At 42.6% G+C, this 20,799-nt stretch overlaps 3 protein-coding genes across 16 annotated transcripts in view; 1 reads left to right on the top strand and 2 right to left on the bottom strand.

Annotated features, from left to right (window-relative positions):
- The window catches only part of SANBR (SANT and BTB domain regulator of CSR), a 37,195-nt gene extending 21,030 nt beyond the window's left edge, over positions 1–16,165 (bottom strand). For 3 of the 10 annotated variants that reach the window (XR_015709003.1, XM_087777482.1, XM_087777490.1), the window contains exons 1-4: positions 9,952–12,807; positions 6,519–6,684; positions 4,420–4,606; positions 987–1,080 (exon numbers count right to left, since the gene is read on the bottom strand). Coding sequence is in view for 7 of the 10 variants with exons in the window: in XM_087777482.1 (XP_087633608.1) it covers positions 987–1,080; positions 4,420–4,606; positions 6,519–6,668 (431 nt within the window). In the remaining 3 variants the exon portion in view is untranslated. Of the gene's footprint in view, positions 1–986; positions 1,081–4,419; positions 4,607–6,518; positions 6,685–9,951; positions 12,816–13,266; positions 13,291–16,115 lie in introns of those variants that run through there. The other 7 variants (XM_087777483.1, XM_087777486.1, XM_087777487.1 and 4 more) reach the window with 7 other exon arrangements.
- PEX13 (peroxisomal biogenesis factor 13) lies at positions 13,458–20,349 on the bottom strand. The gene is made up of 4 exons (XM_087777493.1): positions 20,194–20,349; positions 17,316–18,013; positions 16,743–16,868; positions 13,458–16,217 (listed from the first exon to the last, which is right to left on the bottom strand). Exons 1-4 carry the CDS (start codon positions 20,265–20,267, stop codon positions 15,922–15,924), a joined length of 1,194 nt encoding a protein of 397 aa, XP_087633619.1. The 5' UTR covers positions 20,268–20,349; the 3' UTR covers positions 13,458–15,921.
- Positions 20,350–20,479: 130 nt separating this feature from the next.
- The window catches only part of PUS10 (pseudouridine synthase 10), a 35,598-nt gene continuing 35,278 nt past the window's right edge, over positions 20,480–20,799 (top strand). For 3 of the 5 annotated variants that reach the window (XR_015709002.1, XM_087777479.1, XM_087777477.1), the window contains exon 1: positions 20,480–20,532. Coding sequence is in view for 2 of the 5 variants with exons in the window: in XM_087777479.1 (XP_087633605.1) it covers positions 20,511–20,532 (22 nt within the window). In the remaining 3 variants the exon portion in view is untranslated. Of the gene's footprint in view, positions 20,533–20,563; positions 20,739–20,799 lie in introns of those variants that run through there. The other 2 variants (XM_009476150.2, XM_087777478.1) reach the window with 2 other exon arrangements.

Here is a 20,799-nt window from a genome sequence, read left to right as displayed (position 1 = left end):
CAATCAACAAGATCTCATCTCCAAATCTGGATCACATACTGCAACACTGATGTCACTAACAGGTTTTTATTAACTGCAGGAAAACAACAGTTTGCCTTTATAGTTATTAACTGCAATTTAATAGACACTATTGTCAGATAGTATTGTCAAGTGAAGAACACAAATGCATATCCTCCGACACGTAATCAGCAAGATTTAATGGTTAAGGGACTGAAAAAAGAAAACTTCTAGCTCCAGTCCCCAATCTTGTCTCCAGTTTGTTATGGGATCCTACCTGAATTACATAAAGAACTTACTCGTTCTCCCTTTTTTATTTTCTCGAAAAAATAGGCAGATATGTATGCCTAACTTACCGAGGCACCAAGGATAATAACAGCGTACAATAGCTATATCCGTCTGTGGAAATTAGAACTGTCTCTTGTATATTAAAATGACTATTTCTTAAGAAAACGACAAAGCTAGAATCAGTAAAGGCCATCTCCACAGAAAGATGGTTACACTTAGGCTGCAAAAAACCCACGTTATTCTGTGTGCACTTGTATAGCATGGAAAACAGTGATGTGCATGGCTATTTAAATTCGTAGTAAAATTTTTTCATTTGCACTTTCCATTTATGGCTTTCTTTTACACAGGACAAATCTATGTTCACAGAATGTATTTTTTTTTAAATGTTATTGAGCATCAATCTTGTTTCATTCCTTTTTAAAATCAGGTTACGTTTCCCATTCTCCCCACGGCAGCGATCAATCACTCAGAGAAACGCTATGGACAGATTCATAAATAAGCTATTCCTATTGCACATAAGAAATTCTCAAACCAACTCCTAGTATTTCTGTAGCAATCTAAGGTTTGCAAAATCTCTTACAGCATTTATTAGGACGTTCCCAGCTGTTTTCTTTGCAATAGTAGAAAAGTACGGACAATTTAGACATCTTTCTGTCAGTTCTGTAATCCCCTAGATAACAAACATACAAAGATCTTCTTACCCCTGGCTTTCGTCAGTGCTTTCTCCACCTTTATGCACAGGACCTTTCTCAGATTCTGAAGAACAATTCCTTGTGGCGGTTGTGCTGGGCCTTCCTTAAATGTAAGGAAAAAAGGCTGCATTAGAAAAAAAAATGCCTGACCTTTTGCTCTTTAGCATCTTGGAAACACAACTGAAGTACAGCTGTCAGAGTGAAGCAACGTTACACAACTAGCAATAACTCTGTGCTACCATGAGGGCTACTAGATAATCCAAATTCCAGCTCTGAATGCCATGCACTGGAAACTCAGATCGGCACCGTTGCTGGGTTGCCCAGAGACTTGGCTGCAAACCCAGATTGGTCCTGTCTCAATACAGAGCACTAAGATTCATGCAGAGTCTTCAGCATTTCCTTCCAGGAATGCAATCCACTCCTTTAGCTTTCCTTGTCTGCTTTGTGGGATGCAGGTCCTAAGATTCTGTCACACCAAAACTTCTGTTTTCAGGAAGCTTTGCTGCCAGGATATAACAACTTGAGACTAACTCCGCTCCTTATTCATAATTTGTTAGCTCTGGAAATAAGTTGCTTCCAAACAGAAGCACAGAAGTTCTTATAAATGTGCGTTTGCTAACTTTCTCAAACACATGGCTTAAAGCAGCAGATTGTATAAAACAGTGCTCAAAGAGAGCAGGCCATCAAATTCACCCAGTCCTAGAACTACATCATGTAGTTTATTCCAGGAATAAAGGACAGCTGCGCTCTAGTCCAAATAGGTTACCTTCACAAATGCACCACAAGCAGTGGAACCTGGACACAAAACCTAGTGAAGTCCAGGAGGTCTGCTCACCAAATCCAGCCCGTTCTGGGTCAAGGGTTAAGACAACCCCAGCATTCGGACATCAAATAACATTTCTGACTGTGATGAATGGATTGCTGCAATCCGAAACTTCAATAATCTTGCTTATAAGTCAGAAAGATCATTATCTTTTTTTAAATAATGGAAGGGCACATATCTGTCTTCCACTGGTGAAAACCCATAAGGTCATGGTTTTCCATGATTACTCCCTGCTCTCAGATTTCTAGGAAAAAGAGTTCCAGAAGCATCTGCTCCCTCTTGTGTAATGTAAGAGGCTGTACTCGTCTGAAGAAGACTAAGATAGCCCTCTTCATCTTATGGCTATATCACTATAGCAGACTGACACCAAAAACGATCTGGAAGCTCTATGCAGTTCAGAACACAGCAGTTATGGCCTCCAGGAAAGCAAGTTATCACACCAGAGGCAGAAGAAACAAAACTTTCTCCAAAGATACAGCCTAAGGCCTTGCACAGTTCAGCCTCAGGAAGGCCATATAGAGGAAACACAGTTAATAAAAGGGTAAGATTTGCTAGACAGACCCTAGTAAAACCCTGGAAGGGGCTGGGGTCAGCCACAGCCTTCAGGGCAGCCATTCCACTGCAGGCAGATGACCCGTGTTAGCATTAAAACAGCCAAGGTGGGAGTCCTAGATTTCAAATGCAAGGTAAGGTATTTTAAAGAAAGGGCCTGTGGAAAAAAAATGGAAGAGTTCTGTCTGCAAATATTAAGAAGTTTGTTTTGAACACAGTGAAGCTATTTATTAAAGAAAAGGAAATAATGCTGACAAGAATATGCATCACAGCCAAATTAACAGGGATGGCTGAACTTCACCATACATTCCTTCCTACCGTTTTTTTTCCCCTTCCCCCCAAAGCTTATAGAATGTTTGACTTCTGAAAGTTAGTAATAAATACTTTGGGTAAAAGGCTATCCTATATGCTTGTTTACTGCCATAATAGGCATTGGGAGGGACTTAACAGCAGTTTGCCTTATAATTAGCAAGTAATAAATGAGCTTTTATAACTCAGCCAAAACCAGAAAGCAGCTCAAAATGAATTTGGTCTGATTGCTTTTTCTTGCTGTTACTCATGTCTACAAACAAATCCAAACAGGCCTAAAATTCTTGATCCTAACAATAAGCAGATGTGAATAAATCCACTAGGAAATAATTAATTGAACAAAAACCATGTACAAATAGGCTTTTCTCAAATCCCCAATTCTGAAATATACAAGTACCTCAACAAATATTAACACAGCAAGTTCACTACAAGCCTGTGAGAAAAAGATTAATTATCCTAATTTCACATCAACAAATTACATCTAAACAGGGAAAATGATTTATCCAAAGTCACATAGAAAACAGAAAAATCTCAGGCTAGGATCTTGTAGTAGGAAACATCAGGGCACTTAACTGCACTAACACTTATTACATGTATTACACTGTTAAAAAGAAAACATGCACTAATTGTCTAAAGAGTTCTATAAGCAGAGTTAGCTTGTTAACTGCCTACTGGGAAGCTACTAATCTTATAAGTAGCTGCAAGAAGCATTTATTCCACATCATGCATGTAACAAGTACATAACTGAGAGCTGACTGGAAGCATTTTGAGTCTAGAGACTCCATATACAGTTTTAAAATATCATCTCTTGATTAGAGTCATTAAAAACATTTTACTTGTTCTCCAGCAAAGGTCAAACAGCTGTTTTTCTTCTGCAAAGAGTACGGTGGCCAGAAAGCTGAAGCACAGTGAAGGACATCATAACAGAAAACATTTTGTTTAAACACTTCACCATCTTCTTAATTTTTAACACAGAAATTGTTTACTCACTACAGAAGCAAATTTGTCATGCAACACATTTACCAAGTCCTACAAGGCGCTGAAAACATCTCAGTCTACAATGAAAACCAGAGAGTAACTATCGCATAGTTAATTACAACTTCTTACAGGAGAAGTACTTAAGGAGATTTTAACAATATTTAATTGTGCTGTGATTGAAATGCAACTGCTAGGACCTGTCCTCTTCTGCCAAATCATTACTGGGACACATAATTGACTAAGATACGTCATTGCAAGACTGTCCTGCAATAAAAAGTAGCTAGCCTACTCTCCAACTCCTATGCAGCCACCTTGCCACCGAGCAGCACGGCAAACACAGGGCTTTTTGCTGGGAGAGAAGGGTCTGACCTCAAGGGATCACCCTCTCAGCTTTCTGCAGCTTTTCTACACTAAACTTTCTAGTTATTTTAATAGCATAGCTTAATGTGATTGCAAACGGCTGTAGGTTTAACAGTACAACACTGGGGATACAAAACAGGAGTGCAATTCCTCTCCCCACCAAAAACCCTAAACAGAGGATTAAGCGTAAAGATTTATGCCTTTTGGAAGGACAAGCTACCAAAAATACCCAAACAAACATCGATTCTTAATCTAAACTAACTGAATGTGACTTCATGTATGCATTATATTTATACTTAACTTTCTTTTTCAAAGATGAACAAGTACTGTTCCTGGGTGGACTTACCACTCAGGAGAGAAAAGCATGCACATACTGATGATAATCAAAGCCAATATATTTCAGAATGACTAAAAACATACCAGTTATAGTAATGGAATCCTGCCCAATAGCAGGCTCCTGAAACTCTGTCTGTGTATCGAGCAAGGAGGATTTGATGTACGTAGCTAAAGTTTCCACAGGACTCCCACCAGCGGCCATCAGGGGATTATACTGGTTGTCAACAGGTGAACTTCCACTGCTTTTTAGTTCATCAAACCTTTTTGCACACTGTCACAAGATTAAATGATAGGACAATGAAGCAGTAGCTTTCAGTACATTTTTAATAACTATAATTTGAGACTGATATTGTATTTCATGATATCTTTTGCATGTGAACAGTTACTGTTATTAAACTTATAATGCTTCCTATTTAGTTAGTGGTATCAGGAAAGTACACAAATATACAGTAAAATAAGTAAGATTTACCATAATTAAACACTCTAACAGAAAGAGAAAAAAAATAAGATGGAACCTGTTTCGACCTTTATTTCCTTAAACCCTGTGATTTTAAGCCTGATCTTCAAAAGGGAAAGTTATGGGGAGAGTTTAAATTCTCTTTTGGGGACTAGTCCTTTTACCATAAACATTGTCAAATATTACTAAAAGCAGCTATCGTAATTGGTTCATCATTATTATTCTTTTACGTTATGACTTCCGTTCCGATTTGGACAAAAGGGACTGGCGATTTCCACTGCAGTCCTATTAACTTTCCATTCCGTGTTCTGAGGAACTACAAAGTCTTTCCATTTCACAAATTTGTACTGATACAATGACAATCACAGGTTTGGTTCAGCAGAATCCTACACACAGCTCATTTACACATACAAGTAAATCTACTTAATTCTACAGGTGATCCTCCTGCAACACAGCTGGTCAGGCTCCATTCCAGCAGCTGGTTTTATTTATTTGTTTTGGATTGAGCTAACTGACACTGATGCACACCACCTGCCCCTTTGGGAGAGGTGCACACAGTGACATCCTTCCGATATTAGTGTAGTGTCTCAAATTCATAAGGATGCCAGTCTACAACAGATACATAAAAGCACAGGTATACTTAGTTGCCTTAAACAGGGACTCCACGTATTTGAGACACTTTGTTCTTTTAAAACAGAGTAACCAGACATGTACTAACCAATCATATTATCTTAATTAATATGAGGAGAGAGCTCACCAATACTTCTATAATTATTTTATTTGCTTAATGTCCACAGTACTGTCTGCAAATTGAAAGTTAGAGAGCAGAGACCTCCCCACCAAGCACATGAAAGGCAGTAACATTCCGCAGAAGCTTCTACTCCCTATCATTCACTTTCATGTTTTAATGCAAGGTTACAGTGATGCCCAAATAGCAATGCTATAAATGTGAGCTGACACATTTGATTAAGTTTGCAAGAAAATAAAGACAGTTGGCTTGTGTTTTTTTCAGCTTTGCTGAATCACAAGGGCAAAAGACATCTTCCTCTTTTAGCTTACTTCCCCTCAGAACTGAAAAATTCAAAATCATTATTTAAAAAAAAAGTAAGCACTTCACCAGGAAATTCAGCAATCCAGAAAGATTAAGTATTCGGAGGTACTAGGTTCTTCCAACTCTATTCCAACCAAAGAAAGAAAAATCCACACCTTGTAGGACCCAAGCCAGAGGCAACCGCACTCTTTTAACTACCTAATGGAGATCTGCAACTCATGCTTCCTTAGAATCGTAAAGACAAGCATAAGAAGTTACCAGGTTTGCTACTAAGTATACTACAATCTACATGCGGTTAGTAGGTACTGCCATCCTTTCCATGAAAATCTTAGCTTTGTAATTTAGCTATGTAATACGTTAGCACAACTACTTTTTTTTATTCCACTTTTTAATTTTTACTTTCCAGTATTTTTTGTTCTTATTCTCTATTGGTTCTAATGAAATAAGACGCAGAATGTATTTCTTAATTTCAGTGTTCAGGTTCTGTAGAAACAAAATATTTTTTTTCAATCTACTGCTCATTTAACATTTTTTATTCTTTCGGTATAAATTACTTCAGGGGAAAAAAAAAAAATAAAAATCCCTCAACTTCCATTTCCCTCCCTCCTCCAAAGATGTTTTCTTCTTCATAAAGTACTGCTTAAAGTATACAAATTCTTTTATGAGTAAATTCACCTCTTTGGATGTATATCCTGGAACTAGCCTTGCCACGCTGTCCCAGTTGATAGGCTGAGGAACACCAATTAGGGAGCACAGGATCATATCCAAAACCATTTGATTGTTATCATACGGAAAGTTATTGTTTTCTGAAAATCCACGACTCATTTTTGGCTTCTTAAGCCTAGAAGAGAAAATGTTATTAGCAAGCCTCACTGCATGGTTTGCTAAAGCTTGATCTACGTTAACTGCAGCACTCCATAAGTTACTATGGGAAATGTTTACCATGGCATTACAGTCAAGTATTAATGCTTTATTTGACAAAATTTACGTATGCCTGTCCGCATCCTCAAAACCCTGGGGGGAGAAGCAGAGGTGCAAACCACACCAAAACCAACTCAACAGCAGCAGGCACTACCTACCACTCCTTTGAGTTGTCGTTCCAGGAGGGATTCACACTGCCGATCCCTCCAATGCAAAAAAAGGCCCCCACCATCTCAGCATAAACAGCCTAAGCAACAGAGGGACATTTTAATTTACATTTACTTACACTCAAATACACTTGTCTGCTCCCCCAAACTTTCTGCTGCTCAGCTTCACTCTCCTGTTGCTCTGCCTAGTTGTTTTGCACACCTGACTTCCATTATATAGGAGCCAACCCAGCTAAGGGCCATCAATACTACTTTGGAGCCAGAAAATAGGACACCTGGATGTCTTTCAGCCCTCATCCTGAAAACCTGACTTTTGAGTCATCCTAAGGCACTCATAACTCCTGATTAGCTGGGATTATCAGGGCCAAAAACACCTTGTTTCTTCAGCTTCAAGTTGAACACCAGAGCAAAGCATACAAGGACAGCAGTGAACACTTAAAAAAAAAAAAAAAAAAGGCATTTCCTCTAATTGAAAAAAGTGTTACATTTAGTGCGTTTTTTTTTTTTCTTTTTCCAAATGCATTTTATGTATAACACCAGGGAACACAGTAAAAGTTCAAAGTACTGTTTTAGTATATGCTAGGAGAAAACTGCAGGCATTAATCAAGACTTTCATATTCAAGTAACGCACAGCCAAAGAGCTTAGTAAGGACTCATATTTGGAAAGCACTTTGGACCTTTTCCAAAGTACCTTAAATAGATCACAAAAATAACAGAACTTAAAAGTCACATAGATAATTTTGACTCATAAAGCAAGGATTATAGAGAATTTCAGAGACAATTCATTTAGATGGTAGCAGATCTAACTGATCACTTGTTACTAAAAGTATACTATACATAGATGTTTCTTTTGCATCACCCCCTTTCTAAAAGAAAAGATGCTTAAAATATACAAAATAGCACTGATTTTGTTTCTGACTTTAGAAGCTATTCCAGTACTTCTTTTGTTTGTCTTGTTGATAGAAACAGACATCACAATAGCAGGTAACCGTAAGCTTTCATCCTCTCAAAAGAGCAGCTGGATGAAGCCATCAGAAAGAAAAAACCCAGAACTCGACAAGATAATTCTTTGGTTTTATATATTAATGAGAGTTAAAAAAAAAAAAAAAAAAGCCACGAACAAAACACAGAAGACAAGTCCAAAAGAAAAGAGTCATGCCATTTTAGCAATTCTGTCTAAACGACATCCACTGTAAAGCATGCCAAATAGCCAGTTTTAAAAGACAAAGGTCCTTCACAGACTATACCAGCCCAAATTTCCCAGCTAAGATAGATGCCACTATGAGGTAAAGGTAGATCAGTCCCTGCAGTCACTAAGTCTTTAGCCCTCGTCCTGATAGTACATCAAGTGGTGTCACTGTGGTAATTCTATGGTGGAGACTTCTCGCTGTCAGTGCACAGGCAGATGTCAGTATCAATTATATTTAAGCCACTGAGCGTCTACCATATCTGCTGTTATGAAAAGAAACAACCGGGCCAGAACAGGTCAGCACCAGTGGCAAACCTAAGCGGTTCTCACATACGAAGCTGACTTGTTGTACTACCTTGTACACGTGTAGCAGCTTGTTTAAAAACATGTTTGAATGAGATAAGTAAACGATGGAGTATTAGAATCCTCTGGTCTTGAGCCATAAAATACGCTTAATAAAAGCAAAATTACTAGCAATGTGAATATTGCTTAAATCACCATTTTAAGGACTAGTTCTATGATATCATCATACTGGGTAATCAAAGAAAGAAAAGCAGTTATTTTGCAATAGTTAGAGTCTATAATTTAAAGGAAAAAAGGTTGAGTACTTTGCTGGTAACAAGTTTACATACACATCAGCACTGTGGACCATGAAGCAACCCGACCATGAAGGGACGACAGGTACTCGAAATCGTAATGACGCGCTCAGAGAGGATGAAGCCTTTGTCTCTCAAATATTTTTTTATTTGCTTATTCTGTATATTAAAACACAGTTTTATACACGCTTATTTCTGCAAAGATAAATGAAGGCGCATACTTCATTACAAGCATACAGAAGTTAAGTCTTTTTATTGCTATTCTGGAAAGAGCACAGGGCTCCTCTTTGTGGCTTTATACACGATATTTAACATTTGCCTTTTCGTCCTTTAGGAAATCCTGTCAGAAGCATAAAGACACACGCAAGATTCTGTCTCATGCGAGAATGGTGCACTCCATGAGAAGAGCAACATAAACCCTGTAATAAATCATATTGTTAAGAGAGAGAAAACAACTCCTACAGATTCTCTCCAGTTTGTTACTCCAAGTAAAGCGCAAGTTAACCCATTCCTCAACTATGGAAACTAGAAAAAAAAAGTTTCCGAATTGTTTAATTCTGACCAACTCGTTTCACATGCACAATATAGAAAGATACATGACAATAGGATTTTTTTATTAATGTTTAGAATTCTAAATTAAGTGGTGCAAAAGATTCCCAACACTTTAACATTTCATAAAACTGATACGATTTAAATAAAGAGTTAATTCATTTTGCAGGAAGTTGGTTTACATTTCAGAAATGCACCGCCTCATTTAAAACTGATTTTTTTTTTTATTTAAAGCAAAGAATCAGTCTAAAAATGAAGAATTACTATCCCCTTGCACGTGCATAACCTGCAGGAAGGTAAAGATGGTGGGACGGGCATGAGGTTTCATGCAGAACACTTAAATGCAACAAAGTGATGGTGCAGAATGGGGGGGGAGGAGAAATAACAGCAACTTTGACTGTATTTTGCCCACGTACTAGTCAAAATAAACATTAAAAGAAGGTATTTCAATAAAAAAATAAAAAACTGATCCCAGTTTTAGGAGCAAGAGCCTGCAAGTGCAACCAGCTACCTCAGGCAACACCGCCCTGGTGGGACCCGCCCTCAGCAGCGGGAACCTCGGCCACCACCTCAGTCCCCTCCGACGGAGGAGCCCGCGCAGCTGCCAGGGCCCCCTCCCCGGTCAGAGGCGCGGAGGGGCCGGGGAGCGAAGGCAAACCCGGCGGTGCCGGGAGGGCAGGGGTTACCTGGCGGGGTCCCAGGCGAGGGATCGGCGGACGCGGGGCAAAGCGGCGCGGCGGGACGGGGCAACGGCTTCTCCTGGAGGCGCAACGGCCGCCGGGGCAGGCAGCGGGACGGCGGCGCCGCTCCCTGAGGAGACGAGCGCCGCGCCGGGCGCCTGAAGGAGCGGAGCCGGCGGCGCGGATCCCGTGCGCTGCCCGACACGGCCACTCCCGCTGAGGACCTCGGCGGAGCCACCCCGGGGCTCCTCGGCGCGGCGGGACCCGCGGGCCGCCCCCGTCCCCACCCGCCGTGCCCCAAGCGCGGGAGACGGGCGCCCTCACACGCCGGCGCCGCCCGGCCCCACCCTCCCGGGGCGGGGGAGCGCACGGGCGGGGAGCGCCGCGAGGGGGGCGGCAGCCGCCAATCGGCGCCGGGCGGGTGGTGAGACCCCGCCCCCTCCCACCGGGGACAGCCAATAGGATGGGCCGGGGAGGGAGGGGGAGAGAGAACGCGGCCGCGCGGGCGGTGCGGAACCCCGGCGCGCGCCGTGTTGCGGCGGCGGCCCCGCCTTGTCGCAGTGCAGCGGCGGCGGCGGCGGCAGCGCCCCCTCCCGCCTCGCGCCCGGCGTCCGGTAGCCTGGCAACGCACCGCCCCGGGCGGGGCGAGGGGTGGGGGGAACACACGACCGGCTCTCCCCGCCTCCGCGTGACGTCGCCGTGACGCCAGACTGCGCCTCCGCGTCGTCACGATCCAGGGACGCAGCCCGGCCTCCGCCCGCGCTTCAGTCCCGACTGATGGGGTCGGGGGGGAACTCTTACGTCACGCCTCGCGCTCTCAAGACCACAAATGGTGTCATGCCGACCTCTCCCTAGCTCAGCGCGACGTCACACCGACCCTCTGCTGCCTGCACCCGCGTCCACCCCAGCGCTCCCCAGGGATAACTCTGAGGCCATTTTTTTCACTAAAAATCCACGATTGCGTTCCCAGGCGCAAAAACGGTGACGCGAAGGAAGAAGCGGGGCAGTCCCCAGCACGTAACGGTCTTGTCACCTGTCAAACTAACGCGTCAGATGCGAGCGTTCGTCTCGCGCCATAAGCACAGCAAATTAATTCAGCAAGAATTTGCGTTAAAACGCTCTAGTAAAGACTGCGTTGTGCCCGGAAGAAGATGCTGACCCAAGACACGGAGCCTTAATTTAAGCTTCTCCCAGGTTTCCAGCTGATGCAAACACTTGATGCACTCCTAAGTGTAAAAGCAGTAACGGAACACCTAACTCTGAGCTAACGACACGGAACAGCCCAGCCACCCTTGAAGGAGCCGCTGAAGGCGCCTCTCAAACCAGACCAAGTTCTTCTGCCAACAGTCGGACGGTCCCAATCCTCCTATTTCGTCCAGCGCCGGTTTGTTTCCTACCGCACGGCTGCTACTGCATCACATCTTCCCAAAAGTTTTCTAATTATTTCCTTTGGGAAGCCATCCGTGCCTGCTAAGGATCAGCCCAGATCCCCTTTTCCTATGTGCGTTCTTCTTTCGGCCTCTGGCAAAATCCCCTTGTACCACGCTACGCAACTTCTGTTCCTCCTTGGTATTTTGGCAGGAATCACCGCGATAATCACGGCCACACGGATATTAACCATTTCCTTCCAAAAAAAACCCACCTCTAAACCCTGGAGTAATACAATGAGGACACAGAATGCAAAAAAAAAAAGCACAGAAAAGTTCAGAAAAAGGATTGCACCAATCTAGAAGAGTGTATGAAATGCAAAAAACAGTATGAAAACTTCCTTTGGGTTTCAGTTGAAGTAGAAACCACTCCTGCTGTCATACCGCCCCGCAGCAATCCACAGAACAAGCTAATGCTGCAAGATTGCTGTATTATGACATGAAGTTATTACAGTATGAATGCAAGCTTGATGGCATGCATGTCAGAGCACTGGCAACACCGTTTTTGAATTAACCCGTGCTGTTCAGCAGTTCTGTCCCTCTCTTCTTCTCTTTTTCAATAAGAAAAAGATGCCTATTTGAGAAAAAGATCAGTATCTCAAATTTTACTCTATGCTTGTTTAGCTACCCGTAATCCAAAGGTAGTGGAACTAGTGTTTTGCATTTAAAGCATTTTCACTTCTAAAACCAAAAACCTGTAAAGATACCCTTTGACAGCATAAATAACCCGTGCCCTTTGCTCATCTTATAGCTTTGTGACTATTGTGAAATTTAGGAAACTTCAGTATCTCAAAGTAGCATTAAAAACTGTAAATAAGAAAGATCCAGGGGTGCCTGGCGTTGACATCGTGCCTATGTTACTAGCTAAACCGGTTATACGAGTACATTTGTTTCAAGGAGAGATTATCCAGCTGCTTCAAGGCTGCGTTCGGTATGCCCACAGAATTCTGGAGAGATTTATGATCCCAAATCTGCTTCAAATCAGTCTGCAGAAGAACCGGTCCCAGGACGCAAGGGTGGGGGGGAAAAAAAAAAAGTGTATTACTACCTGTGGACACACGCAATTACTACCTGTCGTTACAGACAAAAAACATTGGCCAATCCTAACACATGGCCACACCTGCATAGATGAAAAACTGGAAGAAGCTACTTAAAAACATCTCTTTTTCATGTTATCTATGTTTCGTAAAATAAGTGCAGTTCTACTACTGCTGCGGACATTGTTTCTACAATGGCTATGGTGCATCAAGAAAATCACTCTGTTGGTTTCCGAGTTTCTACCTCTTCTGGAAAATTTTCACGGCAAACAGATCAGATTTATAAGAAACTGTATTTTCTTTCTATTTACCTCCCTAGCAAATTTCACCAAGATCGCCAACTAAGTCAAAACAATCTTACTAGCTCAGATGCAGTCTAGTTCCACAGAAGGAAGAGGTTTTGAACCTGTGCAAAAGAAGCAGACAGTTTTATTAAGTTCTACTAGACAAAGAGAAAATTTTAAATTTATTATTATTCAGAAACCTGAACAAAGCTTTGAATGCGTGCGTGTTCGCGTACCGCTAGCACCCAGAGAACCAGTCAAAACTGGCATCTGTCATTAGTTCAGATAGTATTCAAGCAAAAAATGGCTGGTATACTAAACAGTAGCAATAAGATTAAAGTAAGATTAAACTAAAGCCTTATATAAACAAACGTCATAGGTCTGGTACAGACTTCTAGGTCTGCTACAGGTATATGAGGAGTTCCAAAGAACAACATAAGGGTAACGTAGCATGTACAGATCTTAAAATAAGAGTCAATTGCCTAATGCGTAAGGTTAGCAATAATCTCTTTTCTGATCTCCTCTTCTACATACTGCTGTTGCAGCCACACCTGCTCCTTTTAGGCTTCTCACCTTTCTAAAGTTGTGCAAGTCTTGAGCAGCCTGTCACCCAGCCTCCCTTTTTCAATCAGCATTCACTTAGAGGTTTTTTCTGTGGCCTGACATATGGGCAGAAACACAGACAATGAAACTGTAGGAGTCACATTTTTTTCCTGATGGTAGTTCATTCATTTAAAAAAAAAAAAAAAAAAAAAAAATCAAAATCTTAAAGCACGGTATATATTTTACTTCAATGAGTTTTAATACCCCTTCTGCAATCCATACAATTCATTGTGAGTTAAATAACTTACTTCATTTCCTCAGAGCCTTCTTTTTCCACTAAAGTAATCACAAGATTGAAAGGATCAAAATTCTTGTCAAGATTTAACAGATACAGTTATGACAGCAATTGGTAGACTAAGTCAAACTACTATAAAGACAAGTCAGTTATTAATAACCTATCTTCCTACTAAAATAATTGTTTTCAAAATAGTATGACCTGAAAGTGAAATCAATCTTTCTAAAAATCAGTAAGATTTAAAGATTCCAACAAACATCATGGTACTGCCTTCCCAACTTGTTCTGAGCAGGAAAACAGAAGTCTGGATACTCTACAAAGTTTGGGGTTTATTTATTCATTTATTTAAGAGACTCTTCCTCTGATTGAAGTCTTTCACTGACACAAGAGAGGCTGACAGTCCGTTAATGAAATCTCACAACAGTAAATTAATTCCCTCCTACACACTGTAAGCAGAAGTGTACACTTGATACCCCCCTCTTTTCTCCTCTATATATGTCGTATTTCAGGATTGTTTGCTATTTTTATTTCAATGACAGATGTCATTTCCAAATACAGATTATTTTTTTCAATGCCCTGGTACACAGGGAAATGTCTCAGGAATGTGTTCTGTTTTAAACCTAGTGAACCTCATTTCAAGTTTCTCATTTGCCCTTTAACTACTCTTTCCTTTTCCTCTGCATTTGAAGATCTAACAATCTAGTAAAAATGATTCTTCGCACCATCTCCTGATACCTGAGCACAACCACTTAAATTCTTGCTCTAATTATCAACAACGGGCATTCAGAGATTACTTTAAAATCCAAGGTTCCAGCATAATACCCGTCTTTTCAGCCACTCTACCTCAATAAAACTGTGCTCACTTCAATTTTTCTTGTCAGAGTTTTGTTGTGGTGAACAGAATTCTAAGAACTTAAGGCCAGCAAACGCAATTAAAGTATAAATACTGAAAGCTTTGCAAACACAGAATGAGTGTTGAAGATCTCTGTAGAAACAGTCAAACTGAAACTACTGGATCAATTAAGCAAAGGCACGTGCCCTGCTTTCACTAATACTTTTGAGTACCTTCAAAATAAAAAAGAAAAGCTATTTTAATGATTAAGACAAGCTTTAGTTATTTTATCCATTGCTCTAACCTTCAGAAGCTCAACATGTTATACACATATACTACAAAGAAAAAAGTTTTAATTATCTTTGCTTCATTAAAAAACCCCAAAGCAGTATTTCAATAGAGAATCCTCAAACACCAATATGAAGAAAATACTAAATACTTTGAACAGTCTTAATGTTTTTATGGCTTTTGATAAACCAAAGCCCTCAAATTTTACGGGCAGATGCAAAATTTACCACCTGAAAGGCAGCAGAAAGAGCTAACTCCAAGACCTTACCTAACCGAGACAATTAAGCAACAAACTTTACTTTTTCTTTGCCACTCGAATTACGTTAAACTTCCCCCAACCCAATGCTTTCCTACTGCACTAAAAGGCAGGATAGATATTTTGACGTTCCTATAAAAACAATAAAGAACACAAACAAATTGAGATGGAGATGGTAGTTGATAGACTATTGATAGGCAGTTAACAGGCTACAACACAAAATGGCTAGGAGTGATGCAAAGTTCGTTTTTGCCACAGAAGGGCAGAACAGTAAGTTCGCTGGAAAGTGCCTGACTGCAGGATACCCTTTATCCTAACGTTCTCTTCATAAACAAGAGAACGGGTTACAACTCCTGCTGAAGCCTCACTGCTCTTCCTTTTTAAGTGTTATTTCTCTCCCCTTTCTCACAAGTCCCTTTTTTATAAGAGCTACGGTCTTTACGACAGAAGCCCTACTTCTTAGGAAAAGCAAGCAACTTAGAAGTTCTAACAATTTGACTGTGTCGCCTAAACCTCTTGCAATTCTCCCTCCTTTCAAGGTGAAACAATGCACTATTACTCTTTTAGGGTCCTCACCGTCCAGTTTTGGAGGACATCTTACAGAAATCTATCTTCCCTTTGCACATCTATTGAAGAGGCCTCTTGTCAAGCCGACATTCCAATGAAGACTGGATGTTAACCTCCAGATTTCACCAATAGTTTGTCTTCTTAGCAAGAATAGGCTGGCAGTCCCTGGTTTGTTTTTTGTTTGCTTTGTTATAAATGCCTCAATTCTCCTCGTCTCAAGATCTTAGAGTTGCTGCCAGGTGGTTGGGTAGAATCACTAATGTACAGCCTTAGGTGAGTCAAAAATAAATACTACAAATTTGAGCAATCATTTCTCCATCCCTTGACCAGTCAGTAGCAGCAATAACTGGTACAGACCCATCAGTGTTCCACTACAACACAGATTTTCAACAAACCCTAAGTTTTATCAATAAAGCACAGTTCGGTTGCTTTGTTGATGAAAGTGCATTAGAGTTCCTGTTTCTCTCCACTAACCACAGTGGAGTCAGATGCAACAGGAACTTTATTACTTCCAGCAAAAACAGAATTAAAAGCAGCTTCCTGCTCCTCTAAAGTCACAGCAGCAGTGGATCCTCTAACAGATGTGCTGGTAAAGGCTGGCCGTGACTCTGTCATCTTTTCCAGGTCCACTGTTTTCCTACCTCTTCTTTTGCCCAGGATTTTGATGTAATTAGCTGGCACAAGTCCTGTTGTTTGGCCATCATAACTAGCCAAAAGCCAACCACGGATCTTGGGTTGTTGCTCTGTAGAAGAAAACGCAAATGCATTAAGTTACAAAAAATAATTCAAAATATATTGCAGTTGAGGCACAAATACACCAGAAGGTAGATGACACAATGGCTCATCACGCAGAGGAAATAACTCTGTGATAAAAGGCGAATACAAATTGCTTCACAAGAGAAATGACTAGGATCTGTGCTGGTGAGGAGAGCTGAAAAGTTCTGTGAAGTGCAAGTCGTTTTGAAATCGATGACACCACCATACCAGGGATCTTCACAATGTCAGGAAAAGGTAACCACAAGGGTAACCACAAAGCACGCCCTGAGTAAGTTTAGGCTGTGTCATATCTTAGGGAAATTGAACAAAACTACTCACTAAGTTTTATTACAATGCAAATAACAACTTACGGAAAAAAAAAAATCAGCGTGGATGAGGAGTTTGGTCGAATAAGGTGGGTGTTTGGTTTGGTTTTTTTTTCATTTTCAAACTCTAACAATATAACTTACTTTGCACGTAATTAGAAAATAAATACAAAATTAAAAGCTTACCTTTGGGTGCTAATTTTAGCATGTCACCAGCACGGAAAGAAATTTCTTCTTCCGAGAGAGCGTTGAAATCATATTCTGCTCTTCCAACTACATGATCATCTTCTCCACTCGCCCAGTTACTAGATACTGTTTCCAAAAAGAAATTAAAAGTTTATCTGCTTTGAATTATAAAGTTTGGTGGGTTTTTTAATGGAAAAATGAAGAAAACGCTTTAACTTCCTTGCTAAAACTTTTCCAATAGAGAACCGACAGGAGTAACAAACAGCATGATTTGTTGAGTCAATCCAACCAGTGTTTTTCCCCCCACCCCAACTGCCACATCTAACAGAAAGGAAACCGAAATAGAAAGGAACCATGAGTTTGGAATCACACAAAGCTTACCACGAAACTGCATCCTAACTCAACAACACGCTACTCAAACGGGCTGTTACTTGTATTACATGCCTAAAATTCAGTCTTGTACCCCAGTATCTATTAACTTCTATTACCGTAGTATAAGATTAATTGCTATACACGTGATAGCAAAAGCAACAATATATGCTGCACTTCTCTCGTGCTGCAGATCATCTTTACCTGTTTCTTCGTCACTGTATGTAGAAAGCAGTTTCCAGATCAGATAGGGACCTCCCATTATAACAGCAAAGAACAAGAAAATGGGCCAGGATTTTGCAGAGTTAGCTGCCTTGTCTTCAAGACCAACGCGAGCTACTGTCCCCTCACTTTCAGCCCACAAATCCTCATTCTCAGAGCTCTTCCGCAGCCCTAGTAATCGTTGTAGACGTTGGTAGAGATATCTTATAGTTCTCACTAAAGCAAAAGCCGAAAACACCTTTGTGAAGTGGACTTTCAGGCGGGAGAAGTGATTGGCTACATCCAACACGGCTCTGAAACTGTTGTACACAGCTGAAAAGGTAGCATCCATCATCATGCTGACTGAGGCAAACGCATGCACGATACTTTCAATGGACTGAAATGCACCTCTGCTGCTCTCTTCAGCCTGCTGAACAAACCTGCTGGGAGGAATATCATCTGTACGAAAGCGGTTATAACCCAAACCACCATATCCGTAACTGTAAGGACTATAGCTTCCATAAAAAGAGGTTCCATGTGAACCATAGCCTGGAGAAAAAGAACTACTGTATGCTGGCCTGAAAGCGCTCAGACTGCTGCTTCCCGTTTGCTGTGATGGTCTTGGCAAAATAGGTGGAGGTATTCGTAAAACTCCAGGTTGTCCAGGCCTGGTCAGCAGGTTGTCACCCAAGTCAGGAGACCTAAACAAATTCAGACAAGCAAGATCAATACTCAAAATAAGTTTATATTTTCATTTCCCCAGAGTTCTTGGTTAACTGTATAAATACAACAGTGCGTTTCAGTAGTGCTAGGATAGGGAGCCTGGCAGACAAACACACGCTACATTGCACAACATTTGTAGGAGGTAAAAATTCTAGTCAGGAAATACAGGTCTTTTGTGGGAAAGAAAACATAATGCAATATTCAGCGTAAACGTGGAACCGCAGCATACCTAAAACGTACACATGGAAAAACTTTCAGTCTACTTATTATATTGACTAAGAAAGCATGAAACGCTACCTCAAGATCCATCAAATCTGATGCTATAACACCTAGGTCATTTTTCTGCACACAATAGCCTCTCACATGCACTACCAAGAATACTTATGAACTTTGCAATCTGAAAGCTCTATTTCCAATAGTTGCCCTTAGTTCTTCTATGCAATGAGCCAAGGATAGAGCAGGAACAAAGTTTGAGAGCTCCTTTGAATCCACCCTTAGAGAAAAGGGTGGTGTGACCTAATTGAGAATCCAAGTGATTATACAACAACATACGCAAGGGCTTTGGGTCCCCCAATTTCCCCCTCTACCCAAACTACCTAATTACCTTTATGTAGCATGTCAAGGGATTGAATCTATCACTGTTAACTGTTGGCAGAAAGAGGTATTATGAGTCAACTATTTGATTTTACTTTAGTAAACTTTTATTCCTTTGTATGCCCGTAAGTTTAAGTCATTTTATCTATGCCCTTCACAGTAAGACTCTGCAAGTCTTAGACTGGTATTTGAATTCTGTCAAGCAGCTGTCCAACTTTTGCTGTTTCATTAAAAAGTTAATCACACATTATCATGTTAAAAGTCAAACATTTTGGTCATTTCCTATGTTTACTGCCTCACCTCATGACTTCCCACTTCCGTAGTCCATTAAATTCACAGAAAAAAAGTAGAAGAAGAACAGTCAAGTTTGAATTGCTCCAGAGCTGCTTCTTTCTGCACTGCTTTCAATCTGAAGCATGCATGCTACACTATTTCCATATCAGGTAGGGAACAACTACCTCTCAGCAAAACTTACAGGTTGCCACAGCAAAGAATAATATTTGTATCTTTACACTGTTTGTTTTTTCCATCATAGACTTTAACTCTCTTAGCAGTTAAAAACAGAAGCAAAAATAAGTTATTATCACAGAAAACAGAGGTACTGTAACTTATTAAGTCACACTACGCCCCCCTCTCCCCAATAGTCACCTTAAGACACCTCACTTTAAAGCTGCTTGAAGCAATTTACACTGATCTTGGTAACCCTGTTAAGAAAAACCAACATCCAATTTCTTGCTCAGCAAGCTTCAGCTTGCAGCGAACGCAGAGAGTTTTGTTGAATGTTCAGTCCTGAGCTAACCTTTTGCCCAGTTTCAGCTCCCTCTAACTGCAGTCGCTAGCACCAAATGAAAAACAAGACTGATCTCCAACTGCCAAGCTTTCCTTCATTTCTGATAAAAAGGAAGGAGTTTACAAACACTTGCTGTACAACACCCTTCTCCGTGAGCAGGCTGGATTTTCTGGAAAAAGTCAGATTCCCAGGCGAACACACCAGCGACGGACACAGACGTGCATCTTTCCCAGTCCCTGGGGACACCACCACACCGCCTCTCCACTCCCACAGAGGCACCCACGTTTACGCAGCTATATAATCCCCAGGAACGGGCTTTGTCCACTCGTGGCAACACGTACAGCCTTACCTTCGCCACATTAAACACGCAGTTTTCTACAGACACGAGTAGGGGTTGAGACCAGTCCCTTCAGGAGCCCCTCGCTCCCTGTCCTCACAGAGAAGGGGAACCCACCAGAGAGACAGACAGAGACACAGACAGACACACAGAGACACAGACAGACACACACCCCACCCCCGCGCCCGGCACACAACCCCTCAAAGCAGGGCGAACCACCCCAAACCACCCCAGCCGGTAACCCACCCCCCTGGGCCACCCAAACCGACAAACCCCCTCAAGCTCTGCTCAGCCTCTAGCTCGCCGAGGCGCTGCCCGGCTGGGCCCGACCTTTGAGCTCGCCTCAGGGGAGAAGGCCAAGGCGGGAGGCCCTGAGGGGACGAACGCCCAACCCCGCCACAGGCACGGGAGACCCGGGGGCCGGCGCAAGCACTCACTGGAAGGCCGGCGCCACCGTGCCCGCCAGCCGCCGGTTCTCCCAGGGTTTGGGAGGCGGCGGCTGCGACGCCATCTCCGCCTCGCTGCGGGCCCCGCTCTGCCCCCGGCCCGGCCCGGCCCGGCCCCGGCCCGGCCCGCCGCGCTCCTCCGCCCTCCCGCCCACCGGCAGACACGACGCGGGAGCGCCGAGCTATTCACCAGCCGGCGTTCGGGCAGAGCTTACTCTCCTCGCCGACCCATCGATGCGCTCTGCCTTGCCGCTGCTCAAGCCTGTGTCGGCTCCGCTGCCCGCCCGGGACGAGGGGCGAGGCCCCGCATGGAGCGAGCGGCGCCGGGAGGTGATCGCTTCTCCCGGGGGAGCGGGGCGGAGTGGGCGGGGGACAGTGGCAGCCCGGAGCCCATCCGCGGCGCCTCCGGCCTCCTGGGGGGCGAGCGGCCCTGTGCCGAGCGGTCCCCGTTCCCCCTGAGGGGGGAACGCCTCGCCTCAGCGTGGGGGGCTGTAACGGTTCTAACGGCCGGGGGCGCGCGCTCGTGTACGTTGGGGGTGGGTTATGGGGCTTCCTCCCCTCCCCTGAGGTGTCGGGCCGGGAGCGGGGGGTGCTGGG

This window comes from Nipponia nippon, unplaced genomic scaffold (assembly GCF_047370975.1).
Source record: "Nipponia nippon isolate SJK-2023a ecotype South Korea unplaced genomic scaffold, ASM4737097v1 scaffold_4, whole genome shotgun sequence".
Classification (NCBI taxonomy): Eukaryota; Metazoa; Chordata; class Aves; order Pelecaniformes; family Threskiornithidae; genus Nipponia; species Nipponia nippon.
The sequence above is the reverse complement of the archived record's forward strand: the minus strand, read 5'-3'. Positions and strand labels throughout refer to the sequence as shown.

What these genes read in the sequence shown, in the direction of transcription:
- PEX13 (XM_087777493.1), bottom strand. Translation starts at nt 20,267, where the DNA reads ATGGCGTCGCAGCCGCCGCCTCCCAAACCCTGGGAGAACCGGCGGCTG. An exon ending in ATACAGTGACGAAGAAACAG is followed by an intron (nt 16,869 to 17,315) that starts GTAAAGATGATC and finishes TTTTGGAAACAG; the next exon opens with TATCTAGTAACTGGGCGAGT. An exon ending in GCTAAAATTAGCACCCAAAG is followed by an intron (nt 16,218 to 16,742) that starts GTAAGCTTTTAA and finishes TTTCTTCTACAG; the next exon opens with AGCAACAACCCAAGATCCGT.